General features: G+C 46.3%; 1 protein-coding gene across 6 annotated transcripts in view; it reads left to right on the top strand.

The window, feature by feature from the left end:
* TRERF1 (transcriptional regulating factor 1) overlaps positions 1-17743 on the top strand; it is a 211516-nt gene extending 193773 nt beyond the window's left edge. For 3 of the 6 annotated variants that reach the window (XM_043591411.1, XM_043591408.1, XM_043591406.1), the window contains 4 exons: positions 1336-1446; positions 7988-8191; positions 10732-10979; positions 14020-17743. In XM_043591411.1, the coding sequence (XP_043447346.1) occupies positions 1336-1446; positions 7988-8191; positions 10732-10979; positions 14020-14344 (888 nt within the window). In that variant the 3' untranslated portion in view covers positions 14345-17743. The remainder of the gene's footprint in view (positions 1-1335; positions 1447-7987; positions 8192-10731; positions 10980-14019) is intronic. The other 3 variants (XM_043591412.1, XM_043591410.1, XM_043591407.1) reach the window with 1 other exon arrangement.
* Positions 17744-21539: the final 3796 nt, after the last annotated feature.

Below are 21539 nucleotides of genomic sequence, written 5' to 3'. Positions count from 1 at the left end.
GTGGTTGAGGCTAAAAGTGAAAATGATTCAGTGTTTCAGAAAATCAATGAACAATGGAGCCATATTGTGTCATTAAGGTCATTAAAATGTTCAGGTCCACTGAGAACGGAGTCAAGGGCAACACCTCCCACTGGCTCTGGGCTGGCCCGATGCTACCCACCGGGTGCATGTCTCCTGTCCTTAATCTAGGACTTTCCTTGGTGGGACAGGTAGACTTTTCTCTGCTTGCCCGCCCTCTCCAGATCTGTATTCACCCCTGCCTTTCCCTACCTTGGAGGCCACCATGCTCTTTGCTGCCCTGTAAGCTCAGTAGCCTCCGTGCTCTCGCGCTGTCCTCTTTCTTGAGTCCCCATCCCCCAGGACTGACCTGCCCTGGGCCTCACCCCTTGCAGGCCTGCACCTTGTTGATTGGTGTGTCGTGCTTGCCAGGCGACACAGCCTTTCCATCAAGTACCCTCTGAGACAGTGTCCTCACTCCCTCACTGAGCGACTAGTGTAGAAACTCAAGAAATCAAGTGGTGGAAAGAAGGGCACTTTCAGAAGAAGACAACTTCTGGCGGGACCTCTCTCATCTCACAGTTTGGGTGGCTGGTCTCCCACCTCCACAAGTATGGCCAGCCTTTTATCTGCCTCCAGAAGCCCACATTATTGAACCCCACCTTGAGCTTGGAGATCTATGAATTACACAAAGGCATTTTTTTTTCTCTTTAAAATACATGTACCTTTGCCCCCTTGAGGGAGGACAGGGCAAGGCTTGTTTCCTGCAGAAACTAAGCCCTTGTCATCCTAACTTCTGCCTTACATTCCTGTTCGATTACTAAGGAACATTTTTCATAAATAGATTTTGAAGGTCAACCAGTCCGAGAGCCAAATACGCTCAAGCACATTAAATGAAAAAGCATGCTGCTCTATGGGTTAAAAAAAAGGAATGAGCTCTCTATGGGCTGACATGAAAAAAATCTCCAGGCTATATTGTGAAGAAAAAAAAAAAAAATCAAGTTGCAAAACAACGTATGCAGTGTGAGGAGAAATATATTCTCGTGTTCTTTAGTATGTGCGTGAAGAGATTCTGGAATGACACCCAAGAAATTAAGAAGAGGGTTTAGCTGTGTGACAGGGGTGGGGAGGGTGAGACCCAGATGGAGGGAGAACAAACCGCGTGGGAAGGAGGTTTTTCACTGTATACTTTTTTTTTTTTTAATTGAATCGCACGCATTTTTCCCTATTACAAAATCGCATGTAATTTTCCCTATTACAAAATTAAATTTTCACAAAAGCTTGTGGCTTGGCACACTGCCCACTGCTGAGCTGATGTGGAGCTGGCTTTCCCGGCAGGTGAAGTCTAAGACGGTGGCTCAGTGTGTGGAATACTACTACACGTGGAAAAAGATAATGCGCTTGGGGCGGAAACACCGGACACGCCTCGCAGAAATCGATGATTCTGTGGTGAGTGAAGCCGCTTCCGTGCGCCCCGCCCCCACCCTTCACCCAGGTTAGTCAGTGGCTGGCGTTTGGCTCGGCTTTGCTGCCGAGGTGACCACGGTGAGCGGGTGACAGGCTTCGACTTCCTGGCATAGAAATGCAGAAGGAAGGTGGCTCCGGGTTGGCCCCATAGCTCAGCACTCCGTTAAGGAGGTAAGGGCTGGCCTGGGTTCCAGGGCAGGCAGGGAGGGAAGCCAGAGTGGTCCCAGCCTTGACTCGATGGCTTATAAGTGGGCGCCCTCGGCCCCCTGGGATATCCTTTCTGATCCGTCCGTGTCACAGATGCTGCTGACCAGAGACCCGGAGCCCGCGGGTGTTACCACAGCTTCCATTAAGCGTGACCAAGGAGGAGCCTTGGCCTCTAGATAGTTCCAGGAACTCTCAGTTATCGAGGAACAGGTAGCAGCGTGTGTATTAGTCTAATCCTTGATCACCATTTATCCCCGAGACTGATTTCCTTCATTGGCCGATGATCCCAAGTTGTCTGCGTGTCAAGTATGCACTAAAGATGTGACACGCTAAAGCTAAAGACATCGAAATCTCCAAATCCCTAGTGTGCGGCTTCAGTAATTACTATCACTTTGTCCTTGTGGTTAACTCTTTTTTTCCCTGAGTCTATAGCCAGGGAAAGTCTCCTTTCCACACATGGTGGAAAACGTTACCTGCCGTGCATGTGTATGTAAAAATGGCACGTCTTACAACAGATTAGTAAACTCTAGGCTGTCACCACTCGGGAAAGTGTTTAGAATTCATGAATGTGATGGATGTCTGTAATATACTTTCATTCCCGATTGTGCCACGGTTTTGTTAGCACCTGTGTGGGTGGTTTTCTCTAACTGACACATACATGGCACTTTCTGTGTTCCGGGCATCGTGCTAGGCCCTTTACCGATAATGACTCATTTAATCCTCAGAGCCAATCTGTGAGGTAGGGAACTGAGGCACAGAGCCTAAGTAACTGAGCCACGGTCAAATGGAGAGTGTATGGTCTGAGCCTGATTCCCTGTCTAGTATTTAAGAGCATTCAAATGCAAATCCTCTTAGAGAAGTATAAAAACACTTGGACTCATTAATGCCTCAGGGCCCAAGTTCCTACCTGGCCTGGGAGACCTAAGAATGATTCTAGCTGTGAAATATACGCACATGTTTGAATTTACATTTAGACCCACAGGTCAGGAAAAAAATCGACATCTGTGTCAGAGATGACGATGGTACTGTGTGTTTGGGGTCTCCTGTGACCCGGCCTTTCGTGTGAGTCGTTTAAGTAGCGCTGTCTCGTATCTGAATAGCATTGTTCTCACCCGTGCCTGATGTTTAAAAGAAACAACGTGGCCTCTCCTGGTTTAGTCAGCTAAAAGCAGTCGAGTTGCCGTGATGTAAATATCAATATGCGTGTAGTGCTGTGGGCGATCAGGGATGTTCACTGGCCTCTGTCCCCCCCCCGCCACCAGGAGCATATACTAAAGTTGGAAAGATGTGGCACACACAAGTGGAAGCTTTAGCATGAACCCCAAGAGTGTTTACAAGCAGTGTAAGACGAGAACCAAGAAAGGCTTGGGTAGGGCCTTAGGGCCTCTCCCTCATCCAGCTCCATCATTTCACAGGCAGGAGGTTGAGGCCCATAGAGGGGAAGGGCTTCTTCCCAAGGTTACACAGAGCATTGCTTTCCAGATGAGTGGATGGACAGTAAACAAGGAAGCATGAGGAATCCTGGCCTTGGAGACCTAGGACTTGTCTCCTAAAGCTTACTGACCTATAAAATGGGGCAGATGGTTTAGATGATTTGGAAAATCCCTTCCAGTTCTGAAATGTTCTGGGCTCTGTCAGAGTCATGTTTTGGAAAAGGGCAAAATCTGAGGATATGGCTTCCTGAGGCAAACTGATGCCTTTCCAGCTTGTGTGTTACCAAGTGCCTAGGACAGTGGCTGGCATAATATAGGCCTTCTAAATATTTGTTGAATTAATTGAGTGAACATCACTCCCAGATAGGAGTCACTGTGGGTCACAGCAACAATCCCTCTATGAACTCACTGCAGGGAGATGAAGTGCACAAGGGGATTCAGAGCAGGGATTGCTGCTAAGGAAGCTGTTACTACGCAAGGAAGAGGTGCCATCTTGGGCCAGCAGGGCTTTGGAGATGCATAGAAAGACCTAGGCTGGGGCGCATGGCTGGCACAGTCTGTGGAGTGTGCGACTCTTGGTCTTGGGGTTGTGAGTTCAAGCCCCACATTGGGTGTAGAGATTACTTAAAAATAAAATCTTAAAAAAGGTAAGAAAGGCCCAGACCCGCATGTAGCCTCAGACTAAAGAGGAGAGGTTAAGACGATGCCCAAGGAACCACACCTTCTTGGGCTTACTCACCAGGAGCCAGTATTTAAGCTGGGTCAGGAGCATCCCCACCCTTGTTACCTTAAGGAGAACCAAAAGCAACATGCAGAGATGACTCAGGCCCACAAAAAAAAAAAAAAAAAAAAAAAAAAAGTCTTGATTTAAGGCCAGCATGTAGCTCAGTAACTCCCTTTTGGGCTCTGTGAAGGCACAGCCAGCCTCTTGAGGGAAGTTTGTAGAGGAGAGATGAAAACCTGGGACCATGCAAGAAATGGGGAGGGTGCAGAAGGCACAGTCCTAGGACAGGAGTCCTGCCCTTTGTCCTCGGGCCTGCCTGGACACTTGGGACAACTCTCCTGATCATAGGTCCTCAGCGTTTTCATCCCAGATGGAACATGATGGAACACGCTCAGGTCGTTCAGGGACTTGTGTGGGGAGACGGGAAGAAGACAGTTGGTGAGGAATGGCTGTTCTTTAGGTAGCCACAAGGCTAACGCAACACAATAGCCTCCTCCGCTTTGGAGACTTCTACCCTGAGGTCATCATAGGTCCTTCCACCTTGGAGGCAAAAGAAGGGGACCAAGGTGGACTCCGTTAAGGATATGGGAAGAAAGTGTGCTGATCACATCTTCCTGTCCCCTGCCCGTGCTCATGCTCCCACTCAGGACAGATCTGTGGATCTGGTTTTGCCCAAAATTCAGCACAATTCAAGAAACCAAGTGACAAAAGTGACTGACATTGGAAGACAGCAGTCAGGACTCCGAGGGCAAAGCTCACCCACAGTCTAAGCACCTAAGTTACTCTAACACGGTCCACCAATGGGGCGGTGGCAGGGCGGCGGGGGGGGGGGGGGGGGGGTGGTGGCGGGAATAGCCTGCTGCTCTCTGACATTGACCGGCAGCTGTTTCCAATGGTTGTGAGGGGTTTAGGATCTCCTGTCTTTGGGCTGAAAATTGAAACTATGTGCAGATGGACACACATTCTCCTGTGGACATCTGCTGCGGGGCCAATAGATGAAGAAGGCTGAGGTGTTGAAATCAGACGGTTTAGGTTTCAAATCTCAATTCAACTTCTTTACCAGCCATGTGACCTTGGGGAAAGTAGCTCGCTGGCCAGTTTCGTCGTTTGCTTAAAAAAGAAAAATTTGAGGGCGCCTGGGTGGCGCAGTCGGTTAAGCGTCCGACTTCAGCCAGGTCACGATCTCGCGGTCCGGGAGTTCGAGCCCTGCGTCGGGCTCTGGGCTGATGGCTCAGAGCCTGGAGCCTGTTTCCAATTCTGTGTCTCCCTCTCTCTCTCTGCCCCTCCCCCATTCATACTCTGTCTCTCTCTGTCCCAAAAATAAATAAACGTTGAAAAAAAAAATTAAAAAAAAAAGAAAAATTTGTACAGGGCTATCGGAGCACTAGAAATTATGTGTGTGTGTGTATGTGTCCACGTGTGTGTGCGTGCGTGTGGTACCTGATTCATAGCAGGCATTCAACATGCTTTCATCCCCATCATCATCCTCCTCATCATTAGTGATGGTGACACTCAGTTTTGCGTCTCTGAGTACATTTGGGCTGTTGAGAGTTTGTATTTTAACTTAACAAGTGTCTCACAATGCAAATTCCATTTGCATGCCTAAGAGTATCGTCCTCCTCAAGAAACCCTTATTGCAGACACTTAAGGCTTTAAGCACCATGTTAAATATATAACCACCTCCTCATCCCGTATTTGCCCACCTTCTACCAGTTTTGGAATATTACTCAATGTTTCATTTCACAATACATCATGAAATGGCCAACTTGTTGATACAAAGTTGTACATCTTAGGATTTTTGTCCTCCTATCTTTGTATCTCTTAGTCACTTTGGTAAGCCCATATGGCTTGATGATACATCATCTTGTGAACGCGTATAGATTGCCAGTTGAAATAAAACCTATCTAAATTCCGGAGACACGTGTAATCACAGTGCAGTATAATTTAATCTGTGGTTTTGTGGCTCTATGGCATGTCTCTTCTATGAGTTTTTAAGCCCCCCAAAAATGGTGTTGTGAGAAAAATTGTAATTATAAATGGTACTGTAAAACAAATGCCATTGCCATTGAAAGTTATTGGATAATCTAGTTTAAGTGCTACGCTGTAGGCCCTGACCTGCTTACTAAACTGATTCTTGAGTCCACAAAGTTCCATGTCTGTAAAGGAAGGGAGGGAACCATTAGAGTTCTACATACTGTGGTTTTACCTGAAACTCCTTGAGGTTGAAAGATGATGGATTCGTATGGGAATGAGACCATTTAAGGAAAATCCACCTGTGTGTTCTATGCGACTAAGAGACCTACAGCTTATATATGATGAATCACTCTGTAAAATAAAGTGGGCCTACGTTTGTACTCATTGAAGTCTTTCAGCACATGTAATCATCACTACTTAATCGTAATTAACCCACTGGAAACTGAAGCCATTTCTCAGGTACACCTTGTTGCCACATCATCTCAAATATGCATGTATATGCTATCAAATGCAGACAACAATGAAACCATGATAGAGTGTTAAATGCCCCCTATTTACTGGCATTGACTTTCTCCCCTGCCCCCAATCCAAACTGGAGAGAGACAGCTTATTGTCTCTGGATCCCAGGATCCCACTATACTCTTAGAAATCTTCACCCTTAAGGCACCTTGGTGGCTCAGTCGGTTGAGCGTCCGACCTCAGTTCAGGTCATGATCTCACGGTTTGTGAGTTCGAGCCCTGCATCAGGCTCTGTGCCAACAGCTCAGAGCCCGGATCCTGCTTCGGATTCTGTCTCCCCCTGTCTCTGCCCCCTCCCCCCTCTTAAAAATAAATAAACATTAATTTTTTTTTTTTTTTTTAAAGAAGGAAATCTTCATCCTTTTCAGAAATTCTCCCTTCTGGGCTCTAACAATCATAGGCTGACCCAGAGTTACATCACTGTCTGGGATCAACCAAACTGGAGCCCGGGTCGTGCTTTAAACAGAGCCTGGCAGACACAAATGACCTGCCAGGGTCAAGGGCAAGCAGGACATGCCATTTGTTTCCTCGTCTGTAAATGAGGGTGCTTCCATGTCGTTCAGTGATCCAGCAAATACAAAAATGCTTTGTAAACTGTGAAGGGCTGTGAAATAGAAGCTGAAATGAGGTGGATGTAACCTAGAACTGGGGTCTAGCCCTTTCCCTGGTCCTCGGTCCTCTCTCAGCCTAGAGGAGCCAACATCTTTCCATGAGAACAGAGAGACCAGAGTAAGGTGGTTAAACAAGAAGTAGAATGAGGGCCTCCTCCGTCCCTGCCTTCCGTCCCAATCCACCCATAGTACGACACCAGGCTGCTCCAGTGGCTTCCTGTCTCGGTAACCCTTGGGAAGGCGGGACCTTCTTTGTTCTCCACCTGCTGCTGTTCTGAAGGAGGGGGAGGGGACACAGTAGCCACAAGGATATTTAGTCACAGAAAATATTTTTCTTGGTCTTTTTCATAGAATGCCTGCGGAAGGCATTTCTCCAAGCATGTGATGACAGACGAAAAAATAAATAAATAAGGGAGGGGTCCAGGGGGGATATCCCTTTCCCCTTTCTCTCCTCAAAGTCATTGCACTTCGCTCTTCCATTCTGTTTTCTGCCAAGAGCAAACAGGGGTGCATCGGAGCACTGTGGGTCACGTGCTTTCCACAGGCCACGGGTCAGAGCAGACATCTGGGGCATCTCGTGTGGAAGCGTGTCATAAGGCCTGTAGACAAATCATTACGTAGGTCTTTAGTCCCTCTCCAGAGGGGTTTCCATAGTATCATTACTGCTTGAAAACCCTGCTCACTGCTCCGGGGAGACAGAGGGGCTCACAAGCGAGTTTTAATCCTTTTCAAGGTCTGCTGGTCTTGAACAAGGGGGAGAAAGTCTACACACAGAAATCTCTCCTCCCTGCTTTAGCATATTTTGTAGAAGTGGTGAAGGGATCCCAAGTGAGGCAGGGGGACTCTTTCGACCTCAGAGCCCCAAGCTCTGGTAGAGACCACCATAGCACTCCCCAGAGGACTCCGTGGGCCGTTCCTTAGACAGAACCCCCACCCCACCCCCACCCCCACCTCACGTCCAGCACCTTTCTCCTCTCCTGGCTGGTGACTCTGTTCATCACTAAAAATGCTATTTGGGGCTGTCCCCCCTTTTGCTTTTATTGCCTTAACACCAGACGAGTGAAGAAGAAGAGGAGTTAGAGGAAGAGGAGGAGGACCCAGAAGAAGATAGGAAATCCACGAGAGAAGAGGAGAGTGAAGTGCCCAAGTCTCCCGAGCCCCCCCCAGGCCCCGTGCTGGCTCCCGCGGAGGGGCCACCCCTGCAGGCCCTCGGCCAGCCCTCCGGCTCCTTCATCTGTGAGATGCCCAACTGCGGGGCCGTAAGTATCTCTGCATCCTCTGTCCTCCCCGGGGAACCTGCGACTAAGAGGGCAGTGGGCTGTGCCTGGCTTTAAGGACCACGCATTTTAGAAAGGGTGCACTTTCCGCAACGAAAGCTTCACAGAGGGGATTCCGTGTCGCTGGGATTTTCTTGCTTCGTTTTCATTTACTTACTCAGCTCGCACACACTGCTATGCTGTGTGCTCAGGGGACACAGAGAAGATCCCTGCTCTCAGGAAGCGTGTGATCCAGAGTTCTTAAATGCTGCCGCACATGGCTTCGCAGTGAGCCTTGGCCTCCAGAACTTATGCCCCATGTTTCTTGGTGCCTCTCCACCCCTCCGGGCCCTGTGAGCATGCATTTTAAATGCCCCGAGTGGGGAGCCCACTGAGAAGGCTTTGCATTTCCTATCACATAAAGTGTTACTCATTCAAATGTCATTGATTTGAAATTTGAGAGAAGTGTTACAAAGATTTGGCTAAAGTTTACCTGGGTACTTTTTGGGGAGAACAAAAAAATCTTACTAAGCAAATTAATCATGTAAACAGGCTGAAAGGGAGTCTGTATAATTTTTTAACCTAGTGCTTTTCGAGTACATGGGAAATAACATTTAGCTAAAATAAAACAAATTCGTTTGATCATTCTTAGCCCTATGGCAGGCCTTAGAGAGTCCGTGCTGGTCTGTTCTAAGGCTCCCAGTATATTTTAAAGGACGTATTTTTTTGTAAGTTGTTAACTTTAGACTTTCAGTCCCTCGTTGATCCCCCTCGAATCCGAATTGTTGAGCTTTTCCTGAATCGGATTTCTTAAAGCCCGGCACACCTGTACAGGCAAATTCTAGAGGTGTTACAAAAGACGAGAATGTTGCTCCTTTACAAGAAGTCCTGTTTTTCCCAAGTTACTTGGGTTGATCTTTGCTTGTGCATTATATAGGACAATGGTGTCTTCCAGAGTGTATTGAATGCTGCTTAATGAGTCTGTCACCTAGGTGGAGAAGGCAATAGGCCTTATAATATTTAGATACTAACGCAGAAGTTCACTTGATTTACATTTGATGAAAAAAAATGAAAAAGTAAGAAAAAAAGGGATCTGCGTTTTGCACCAGCTTTGAAGAAAACATGAGAAATTGCTAGCTTGTTTCTGTCTTTGATGTTTAATGACCTGGAAGAGTCACTCCATTATTTCCATTTTGTATAGATCGCTTCCGTGCAGGGATGATTAAGATGTGACTTTAAATGACAGTATTTCTGGGTGAATTTGTTTAGAAATTGACTGTTGCCTCAATTCATAGTTTTGTGTACGGCAAATTCTTCACTGAGTGGGGAGTCCTCTTTCGCTTGTTTCCAATCAGAAATGCTCAGCAAGCTGGATATATTTTAATGATTTTTTAAACGCACAGAGAAAAAGCATATTGGTCTTATTCCTTGCCTAACCCTGAAGGTTTTGGTTGCTAAATCAGCCATAGATTTTTTTTTTTCTCCCTGTCAGACCATAAACAGAGCTCATGAACTTAACACAGAGCGAACCACCTGCAAAGCAGTGGGTACTGATGTGTTTCACAAGCTGGAAGTCGGGGCTCTTAGAACTCAAGGAGGTGGATTGCATCCCTTGTCAGCAGTGGTGCTCAGCTGGGAATGATTTTGCTCCTCAACATTTGGCAATGGTGTGGGGACAGTTAACGTCACAACTGGAGAGGTGCTGGTGGCTTCTCCTGGGTAGAGGCCAGGGATGCTGTTAAACATCCTACTCCACACAGCCCCCCTCCAACAAAAAGTATCCAGCCCCAAGTATCGGGAGTGCTGAGGTGGGGAGAGCCTGCTTTATGACAAGCTTCAGCTGTCATCCTGCAGTAAAATTTGGGAGTCTTCAACATTGCTTCAACAGTTGGCCACTGATGGGGGCTTGAACATAATATACGGGATTTATCAGGTCAACGAATCAGTCTTTCCAACTGTGTTTCTTGGGGCTCTAGGACTTCCTGGGCGGGGAGATAGAGCTGAGCAAATGCACTCACTTCCGGGGTGCTGTCTCTATTTCAGCCAGAGCATCTCTGCTTTTAACTGAGAGCTTTTGAGCATCAAGACCCAATTTGTCTTTTTTTTTTTTTTTTTTTTTAAGTAAGGGGGGAAAAAAAGAAAAGAAAAGGGAGAGGGTAAAAACACCTGGAAGCCGGTCAACTCCCTCATCTTACAGATGGAAAAAAAGTAAGGCGTACAGAGGGGAAGTGGCCCAATGGCCTTCCCTCTCAAAGGTGCTGGGTCTGGCCCCCCAGTCCCCTGCCTCCTGGACAGTTTCTCTGTCCTTCATACTGTGCATCTCATCCTCGGGTTGTAACAACAATGTGTGTGTGTTGGGTTTTTTTTTTTGTTTTTGTTTTTTTTATGGGCTCAGTGTTTGTGGTTGTAGTATCTGACCTCGGCTTTTAGCGCATACACCCAAAGTTTGCTTACGTAAAACCCCTGCGCACCGTCATTAGACACTGTTTCAAATATCATGTGTTTTACCACTGAGTAACTAATAACCCTAATTTCCTTTTCAGGACTGTAGATGTCATGTCACTCCCTTTCTTCCCCAGGTGTTCAGCTCCCGACAGGCACTGAACGGCCACGCCCGTATCCACGGTGGCACCAACCAGGTGACCAAAGCTCGGGGTGCCATCCCCTCTGGAAAGCAGAAGCCTGGCAGCGCTCAGAGTGGATACTGCTCAGTGAAGAGCTCACCCTCTCACAGCACCACCAGCGGCGAGACAGACCCCACGACTATCTTCCCCTGCAAGGAGTGTGGCAAGTAGGTGAAAGGGGACCAGGGACTGAATCTAAGTCCAGGATGAACAATTGCTCCGTGGAGGCCAGGCCAAGATGGTCTGAGGTTTCTTGAGCGAGTAAAAGAACCCGGAGGTTCCAAAAACTCCCTCCTATCATCTTGGGGTCTGCATGGTGCCTCAGGGTGGGTGTACCTCGTCTCTGATTCAGAATATGGTCATTCTGATACCCTAAAAGCCCTAATAAGGACAGATATCTTCAGAGCAAACCTCTAGTGACAAAACTTGACTCTTTTTCGGAAATGGTGGATGGGACTCGGATTCCCACTTCATCCCTTCACACCCAAACCACATCCGCTCTCTTTGCATTCCTGCTGAGCGATTTGACAATGGCTCCAAACACCTAACAGGAACTCTCCTGTGCCCGGGGCAGACATCACTAACCGATTGCTACACTCCTCTCTGTCATCTTAAAGCCTTGCCATCGGAATGCTTCAAGCAGGCACAATCAGTTGATCGGGGTGACCCAGGAGATGAAGCCTATCTGTCATCCCTGCCCTTTTAAGTATAATATAAAACAACTAAGAGAAAAAAACTGACAGTAGGTAGTAACAATAGCCAACATTTACTGAGCACAGAAACACCAATACTGCTTTTATCCTTGTGATACAAACAAAGATTGAATGTTAGGTAAAATCACCTGCCCCAGGTCACATCCCCAATAAGAGCAGAGCTGAGATTTGAACCCATCTCAGCTCCTGACCACTGCTCCACCCTACTGGTTTGTTTATTTTAGGTCGAAAATATCACTGATGGTAAGATATACAGGGTTCCCTCCCCCAGCCTCCTGTGTAGAATTTCACTCTGCTTCTCAGTGAGTCTGCCTGACTTTGGTTGTCATGACTGACTTCCTTTAGCATCCCTAGTTGTGCGAATGAGGCCAAGTGGTTTCTCTGCTTATAATATGCATCCTCATTAGGATAGTTTAGGCAACTTACTAGTACCTGCCATTTATCAGGGCCAATTTGCCTGGCACTGTTTTAAAGGATATTTACGTGTATTGATTAATTTAACCTTCAGCGAAATATGTTAGGCACTTTGAGTAGCTCCTTTTTTCCAAGCAGAGAAAATGAGGCACAGAAAGGGTAAATAAAGTCTTTGTCACGGCGCCCATCCGAGTTTGGATTTGAGCCACGCAGGCTGACCTGGGGCCGGCACTCTCAGCCTCTGAGAGAACCTAACTCCTTTTGGTGGCTCTCGCCGCAGGGAGCTGGAACTTAGCAGCAATTTCCCCTCTATGAAGCACAGAGATCGGGGAGATGGCTTTTTAGGTATAGCTCCACTCTGTGTTCTGATACCCTTCAGAGCCAGGACAAGATATCCCCTTCGTCTTACCATGGAAAAATGAGCCCCCAGATTGATCATGAGGCTCAGTGACTTGAAGTAATGAACCGTCCCACCTGTCCCCAGAGAGGAGCCAACACCTCCACTCACAGGGCTACAAGCAGACCACGACTCCTTACTCCACCAGGTGGAGACAAAGAACATTTTAACAAACAAAAATTAGCATTTCGAGCTTTCTGGCTGTCTTTCAGTGGCATCCATTAAGTGTTTTTCTTGTCTTGTTTTTATGTTGCTTGTGACCTTTTAATACCATAACTCCAGTTGAAATGAAGATATTTTCTGTGGTTTTCCGGAGTAGAAATAATAGGCAAATGTTTGCAGAATGCCTGTTTTAGCGGCTGAAATCATGTTCATCACATTAAACAGTTTCAATATGTGCAATTGTGATTCATCAACTCTGCTTGTCTTAGGAATCAGAGTTGTTTTTTGTTTTCTTTTGTTTTGTTTTCCCTTTATGGGCTCAGGAATGAATGCCAGATATTTGTATCACCCCATCTCTAGAAACAGGCAGTCTCACATCTGGGCAAACTGTTTCGGAAAAAGGTTCAGATAGAAATATTTTAGGCTTTGCAGGCCATACTGTCTGTGTCCCAACTACTCAGCTCTGCCATTGTGGCCATAGACAATACATAAACAAATAGACTTAGCTGTTTTCCAGGAAAACTTTATTTATGAAAATTCAGTGGGCTGAATTTTGTCCACTGGCCATAGTTCGCGGGCCCCTTATCCCAGAGTTTCTCAACCTCAGCAGTGACATTTGGGCCTGATAAGTCCTTGTTTGGGGAAGACGGGCCACCCTCTGCATTATAGGGTATGTAGCCACATCCCTGGGCTCTTCCCCACTAGGTTGGGAAAATACCATGCCCCCCTCAAGTTGTGACGGTCAAAAATATCTCGCCAGTTGTCTCTGGGGAGGCAAAATCACCTGCAGCTGAAAACCATTCTTTCATTCTAAACCTAAAAGTAGGAAATTACAGTAATACGATCGCCAATAAGAAGGGGTCTTAGGTGAAAAGAAGTGGTGGGTGCAGCTCAGAAGTCAAGTATAGTAAAGACGGAATGGAGCTGGCGGCATTGGATTTGGCCACAGAGTTACTGGTGACCTTGAGAAGAGGGTTTGGGCTGCAGGGGAGGGGACAGGCGTCCAGTTGGAGAGGGTGGAAAAGAGAGGAATTTACCAAGTGTGTGATATACCAAAGTGAGAAGGGTCAGGCAGAGCCTTTAAGAATTTTGACTGCGGAAGACAGAAACCACAGGCAGGTGATGGGTTTTGTTACGGGTACCATCAGAGCTCGGCAGCATGAGTGGGGGATTCTTGGGTTGTGCTGAGAGAGAGGGGTAAGCTAAAGGATGAGAAAGGGCATGAGCTGCAGACCACAGAGGGACAGGAAGGCCTTTGAGACATCTATCCTCCATTGCCACGGAGAGGAAGCCTGACACCCTGTACGTGTGTTCCTGTCCCCATCCCCTTTCCCTTGTAATGCTAGGAGAGGAGAGGCGACAGGTCACAGGGGTAGGAGGTCCTAGGTGACCAGGGACTCTGTCAAAGCCACCCAAACCAGATGTTAGGCCACACGGCCCCTGTTCCCTGTAGGACGCCCAGACTTCCAAGAACTCAGATCTCCTGAATTTCACAGTGCTTCTTTTTTTCTTCATTCTCAGAGTCTTCTTCAAGATCAAAAGCCGAAATGCGCACATGAAAACGCACAGGCAGCAGGAGGAACAGCAGAGGCAAAAGGCTCAGAAAGCAGCTTTTGCTGCTGAAATGGCGGCCACGATCGAGAGGACTACGGGGCCCGCGGGGGCCCCGGGGCTGCTGCCCCTGGACCAGCTGAGCCTGATCAAACCCATCAAGGATGTGGACATCCTCGATGGCGACGTTGTCCAGCAGTTGGGAGGCGTCATGGAAGAGGCCGAGGTCGTGGACACGGATCTCCTCTTGGACGACCAAGATTCGGTTTTGCTTCAGGGTGATGCCGAACTATAAAGCCCCGCTTGTCATGCGGAGACCGCGAACACCCACGACCTCCGTCTTCGTTAATCAGGAAACCTGGACTCCCTGCTCGTTTTGTAACCATTTTAAACTACCTGTTTAAAAAAAAAAAGTGGTTGTTTCATTCAGGTTTAGAAGAATTTTTTTTTTCACTTTCTTTTCCTTTTATTTAAAAAAAAAAGTTTTTGTGGGAGGTTGGAGGGAATAAATAATTGGCACAACTCTATTTAAGAGGTGTTTCTCATCTGGGCTACATTCCCACGAGCTCATTCCTGGCAGGGAATAAACCTGACCTTCATGTTCTTTGGCTTTCAGATGTCAACCATCCTTGTTGCCTTTTATCCCAAAGCTTGCCGTGAGCGTGTGTACGTATGTGTGGGTGAAGCAGGCTTACCTTCTTCGAGTGGGGGCCTTGGGCCATCCTTTCCCACTGAGAGTTATTTTTGTTCTGTTCTGACCTCATTGTGTAGTTTGCAGTGAACTCGGAGTCTTTGCCAGGAGATTCTGTGCTAAGGGGGTAACTTTTCCAGGGAGCGAAGCAAGCCCTCGTGTTAACATGGCTTTCCTCTAGCACACGCACCGTTTGAAAAGTTGACCGAATGTGAAAATAAGTCTTCTCCCTGCCTCGCCTGTCACCGTTAGCCTGTTTCCAAAAGTACTGTATAATTTCAGGCTTTCACTCCCCGGCAGTGCTTTCCTGAGGACCTGGTTCAGAGAGGAAGTGCACCCTCTTCCGTGTTCCTGGGGGACCAGTGGCTCTGATTCGTGGATTGGCAGAGCCATATCTCGGCATGAGCCCACGCCGGCTGGAGGTAAATAACCCCCACTATTAAGTTGCCGGGGCTCTTTAGGGAGGGTGGTTGAGGGGCACCCATTCAGGAAAGCGCAGAAGCATTCTTCGGCCCAAAAACTAGACTAGAGGAGCCCCTGCTCTTTTTGGCAACACTGTGAATGGTTTTGTGGAGTTCTGAAATTACTTTGTGCCACTTGGAAGTACCATGAAACCTCATTCACTGGGGTTTTGCTGTTAATTCACCTTTGCCAAACTGTTTCCCAACACATTGGATAGCAAATACAAGTGCGGTAGCATTCAAGGCCAACAGAAATGGTTTCAGATACCACTTTAGCTCCAATGTTTGCATTCAAACAAGGAATGTATTCATTCAAGTCATTTACCAAAGCACTTCTAGAATTCTCCAAGCTACATCACTCTGCTCTGCTTCCTCCTGTCTGTTGTAGCAGGGTTGCTGTTTGTACTTGAAGGTAATAAGCCTGTAATCCTTCAAAAATGGCATTTAGCTCAGGCTTTTGAACTGAGTCAGACTGCCCCATCCCCCTGTTAGGGCAAATGAGCACGCGTCTCCAGAGTCCGAGTCAGTCAGCCGGGGCAGAGAGGACAGCCCCTGGCAGCTCCCCATTAAGCTTTAAAGCTGCCTGGCTGCTTCGGAAGCAAGGGCTTTGAGGCCCTGCCCCACCCCGGGGAGGCTGGTTCCCTAGCCTGTGTAGGTGTGGCCCATCCCCCCAGGCAACTTGGCTGGCCCACTAATTAATAGTTTGACATTAGAGAGAATATCAGCAGAAACCAGAGGACAGGTCCTGAGCGTCTTTTAAGTTTGACTCTGGCAGAAGCATTTAGCACCCACTCATGGCCCACAGCGGCCCCACCTATGGGCAATGTTCTCTGAATCTCAGGAAAGCCATGGGCAGAAGAGAAATAATAAAGGTTTCTTTCCATTTCCATCATTCTGTTTTCAGACAAAGAGGTCTTGGAGGTTTCATTTCATCTTTTCTATAGGCAAAAAGAAAGGTTTTATTTGCTGCCGTTTTAGGTTATTCTCATAGGTTTTGAGTTAGAACTGCCTAGGCAGTGTGCATCAACTTTGTGGCAGGACTGTTCCAGAACCATTCCAGCGGTCACATCAGCTGATTGCGTCTGTCCCGGTGACTGCTTCCCTCTGCGTGCTGGTGTCTGAGAGATTCTGGAATGGTTCTGCTATCGGGTCTATGAAGGCTTATCTATCAAAGGAGCAAACACCCAGAAACATGTTTATAAAGCAAATGTACTTGCTGCGTTTGGAGACTTGCCCAGCCGTTCCCGTTTTAAACATTAAAAATAAACCGAGTTGCCAAGGCAAAAATGTAATGCACAACTTAATTTTGATTTTTCATGCAGTATAACGTAAGCATTTTTGACTCGAAATAACCAAAGAACTCCTCCTTCCCGAGACAGTTCAAATTCCTGAAGTAGTATTTCTTGACAATATCAACTTAAAAGAATTGACTTCATGGTAAAATATTGCACTTATTTGTTTCTGAAATGATTCTGCCTGCATGTATGTGTTGTGTTTTTGCTTCCCTCACCCCTCCCCACCCCAAGAACTTCTCTTCCTTAAGATTGATGTCTTCAACACCATTACTGTTTACTATCAGATGGTTTTTCATTAGTGAATTTAGACCTCTTTGAGAAAGCTTGTATATAAAAAGTTAACAGATATATTTTATGGAAAAACCCATCTTATTTTCAAATATATTTAACTGCTGTTCTATTTTATTAGAGGAAGGTTGTAAATATTTTCTAGGAGTTCTATTGTAAAGAAAAGTATTTTTGAAAAAAAAAAGTAATGTAATAAAAACGAAAACATTTTTAAATAGTGATTGCTTCCTGTTCTGGCTTCGTTATGTTCTATTCTCAGCAAATGATTTGCATGCCTTCCCATTTCAGGATGTAATTTATTCAGGTTTGCACTATTATAAGTTGACATCATAATATTTAGCGTACTTAACTGTATTTTCCCCGGAATGCAGGTCCCTTGGTCCATATCAGAAGCACTATGTATAGCATCTTCATAATTGTTCTTTTGTAATGTGTGTATTTTTAATAAGGATTTTATGTAACATTTTGGCCAAAAGAGGACAGTATTTTCTAGTGAATTTTATAATACATTTTGCTAAAAATGTTTCTTCCTAGGTCAGTTTTTGTTAAGGTGAACCAAAAGTCTTATTTTACCAGGGGTTTAAAAAAAAGTTTGAAGCTTGAAAGCAAAGTTATATTTAAACATCATATGTAACAAATAAATAAAGATGTTTTATAGACTTGTCCTAAAAAGGTGCATTCCTTCAAAACAAAACTGAGGCATTCTAGGTTGGTTTTCCCCCTGAGTGAAAAGCATTTTTTTAAGTTACCACAATCCTTTTTTCCGAAAGAGAGCCAGAAGAATTTTACTTCAAAGGTTCCAGTCATTAGCCTTCTCAGAAATTTATTACAGTTCCTATAGATAGGCCTTCATTAAATAGAGATGTAACCAAACAGACACTGTCCTATTTATTTGTGAAAACCTGATTCGATATTGCATCAGCTGCTCTGAAAATAAAATGTTATCTTTTTGAGTTTCATTTGGCTTAAACATTCCTTCTTTCTAGCCACTGAAGTGACTTCTCAATGCTGGATAAATGCTAACTTACCTGTTCGTTGGTTTCTGAAGAGCGATTTAGAGGTCTGCTGATGAGATTTAATGCTCGTTAGAGTGTCCCCTAGGCACATCCTGGAGGCCAGGACATAACATTTCTGCTACGAAGGGCAGACAAGCCCCTTGGGTTGGCGGTCTCCACACCATACTTCGAAGACTGCAGTTTAGGGAGCTCGACATTACCCATGGGCGGCCCACGGTGAATGCACCACGAGGTCCCATCCACCCTGGCGTATATGCATCGCTCGTGTGGATTTCCAAAGTCTAGACTGTGTTTACTTTCTGATGATTAAACACAAACTTCAGGAGAAATCTGAAATTCTGGATTTCCCACAGAATTTTCTGTAAGGGGGGGGGGGGAGGCATGCCTGTGCAAGGACGTTGATCTAGGTTCTTTTGGGGGCTTTTTACTCAAATATTTAGCCATCAGTTTTAGACAGTTCTGTATAAATAAAACAGCACTTCCTCTAGAAGCAGTGTGCATTAAGCCAGTCATTTAAATTCTGCTTCCAGAGGTTCACATGTCCAACCTGAAGACTTTTTCCTATGTTTATATGCATTCAGTACTCGTGAGCCCCACGTGTACGACACTGTCCCACGCATACAGGGGGCGGGGACTTGATCTAATTCCACTGTTGGGAAGAGGAAAAGTCATGTTTTACTAATATTCTGAACCCCCTTATCACTACTGCCTTTTCAGGCAGAGTATATTGGGTACTTAGCAACTATTTGTTAAATTGGCTAATTACTACTACTAACAATTAATTAATTAATTAATTTCTTCTACTCTTCCAGGTATGCTTATCCGTGTGTGTGTGTGTGTGTGTGTGAATAAATAAAGCCTCTTGAGTTTACCTAAAGTCAGTTCTGAATTTCACAGATTCCCAGTCTACCTTCCCCAGCCATAGCCAGCCAGTTGTGGTGTTCTAGGAATAAGGATGAGTTTTAATGTTGACACAAGCAAAACACAATGAGGAAGGCATGTTAAAAATTCAGCAACGTCTTTCTAAGTGAACCATACCCCAAGGTAAGTGTGCAATGTTTCTGTTGGAGTTCTAAAGGCCAGAGCAGACATACGTGCTTATTTTGCATTCCAGCACACATATTCTTTTTAAAAAAATTTTTTTTCAACGTTTATTTATTTCTGGGACAGAGAGAGACAGAGCATGAACGGGGGAGGGGCAGAGAGAGAGGGAGACACAGAAGCCGAAGCAGGCTCCATCCAGGCTCTGAGCTGTCAGCACAGATCTCAACGTGGGGCTCGAACTCATGAACTGCAAGATCATGACCTGAGCTGAAGTCAGACGCTTAACTGACTGAGCCACCCAGACTCCCCCCCTCTCAAATATTTTTGAGCCCGAAGACTGTCCATTCTTTTTTTTTTTTTCAACGTTTATTTATTTTTGGGACAGAGAGAGACAGAGCATGAACGGGGGAGGGGCAGAGAGAGAGGGAGGCACAGAATTGGAAACAGGCTCCAGGCTCTGAGCCATCAGCCCAGAGCCTGACGCGGGGCTCGAACTCACGGACCGCGAGATCGTGACCTGGCTGAAGTCGGACGCTTAACCGACTGCGACACCCAGGCGCCCCCCAGCACACATATTCTTAACACACCACACCAATGTTTGCTTCGGACTGTTTTAGGTCATTACTTCCTCCGCTTGTGTGGCTTTATTTTTGGCAGGAATCGGCATTTTTAAAAGCCACTTCATTGAGATACCGATTGGCACATAAAAAGCTATACGTATTTAACATCTATGACTTGGTGAGTTGTATCTTTGGAGGTAAGTGTATACCTGTGAAACCATCACAATCCAGGGACAGGGGATGTCTTTTAAAACCGAACCGCTGGTGCAATCAAAATATGGTAGAAGTTAGAAATATATGGCACACATGCTTTTATTTTTCCCGGACATAAAGCAAAGTGTGCTTGCATCAACTATCCAGAATCATCTGGCCTCCTACTCATCTACAGTAGATCAGATGCGTGAAAGTTTAGGTAGTAGGGAAGAGACCCATAATGGACAGGTCAAGCTTAAGAACACTGTCCTCGCCTACACGCCAGGGCGAAGAACCCTGTCTACGGCCCCACTGCTGGCCAAGACCTGGTTTTGCCCCTCACAATGATCCTCCCCGTTGCCCCCAGTTAACCGGGCCTGGGTTGGCACCTGACCCCATGCTATTAGGCCCATAGACTGGTGACACACAATACCCACATTTGAGAGTATGAATGGAGACAGTGAGCCAAAGGCAGCGAGCAGTGACCATGGGCAAAGCAGAGTTCTGGGGGAGCAGAAACTATTCATAGGCAGGGAAAGCCCACCATTAGAGAGACCATATTTGGCCTCAAAAATGGAGTTGGTATCCAATCCCCAAGGTTACTTTCAACCCACTTTTTCAGTTCCAGGAGCAGTTCAGGCCACACGTCTTTACAAATAAAAATAAGCCCTTGAGGCGCCTGGGTGGCTCAGTCGATTAAACGCCCAAATCTTGGTTTTGGCTCAGGTCACAATCGCACGGTTTTGTGAGTTCAAGACTCGCGTTGGGCTCTGGCAGCATGAAGCCTGCTTGGGATTCTCTCTCTCTCTCTCTCTCTCTCTCTCTCTCTCTCTGTCTCTCTCTGCCCTACCCCCACTTGCACTCTCTCACTCTCTCTCAAAATAAATATACTTAAAAAAATAAGCCCTTGTCTCTTGCTGAGAGGTGGGGGCAGTGGGGTTCTCTATTCCTCAAGTCCACAGAGACTTCAATAGAACTTGACCTCAGCATAGAGTCAGCAACAATCCACTGCAGGGGTAGAAAAGGGACTGAGCTGGGATTTTGAAGATTATTGGGATTATTGGTTCAGCTATAACTAACTCATACAACTTTGAGTGGGTCATTTCATCTCTGAGCCTCAGTTTCATCACCTATAAAATTAGGATAAAATTCGTGTCCTCCCGTGAGGATCAAATTAAGTAACATAGGTGAAAATCATTGCCTGGCTGTAATGTCACCATCATTGTGGCTGCAGAAAGCTTACCCAGCTGGGACTACTCAAAGGCGGCAGGAGGCAGACTGAAAATCCGTCACAGAAGTGCCATAAGAGAGAGTGATGCAGGGGCTCCTGGGTAGCTCAGTCAGTTGAGTGTCCAGCTTCAGCTCAGGTCATGATCTGACGGTTCATAAGTTCAAGTCCCACTTTGGGCTCTCTGCTGTCAGCGCAGAGCCTGCTTCAGATCCTCAGTCTTCCTCTCTCTCTGCCTCTTCCCTGCTCACACTCTGTCTCAAAAATGAATAAACATTTATTTAAAGAGAGAGAGACTGATGCAAACTTCAGAAGCAACAATAGAGTTGGAGAGCTATTGGAGAACCCCTTCAGCTGAGAGAGACAACTTTGAATGTCATGATTCAGAAAAAGCTCTGAAAAGGGCACTGGGCAGGCTGCCAAGGTGGGGGCACAGCTGAGGACAGTGGAGGTGCACACAAGTGAAGTGTAGTGTTTGCACAGTCTGATGTAAAAACACCTGCATCTCTGCCACACCTCCACACGGACAGAGTTCTGATGAAAAGAGACCAGTCTGAGGGGCCAGAAAACTGGTGTCGGTTCCTTCCTATCTTCATCAACTTGTGCAGTGTTGGGAAAGTCATTCTACCTCTTCCCTGGTTCTCTTGCCTGCAAAGTAGAGTAAGTAATACCTTGTGGGGGGAAATGTCTTTGCACAGTACTTTAATTAGACGGT

Source organism: Prionailurus bengalensis, chromosome B2 (genome assembly GCF_016509475.1).
Source record: "Prionailurus bengalensis isolate Pbe53 chromosome B2, Fcat_Pben_1.1_paternal_pri, whole genome shotgun sequence".
In the NCBI taxonomy this organism is placed as follows: domain Eukaryota; kingdom Metazoa; phylum Chordata; class Mammalia; order Carnivora; family Felidae; genus Prionailurus; species Prionailurus bengalensis.
This window is presented reverse-complemented; position numbering and strand designations above follow the sequence as displayed.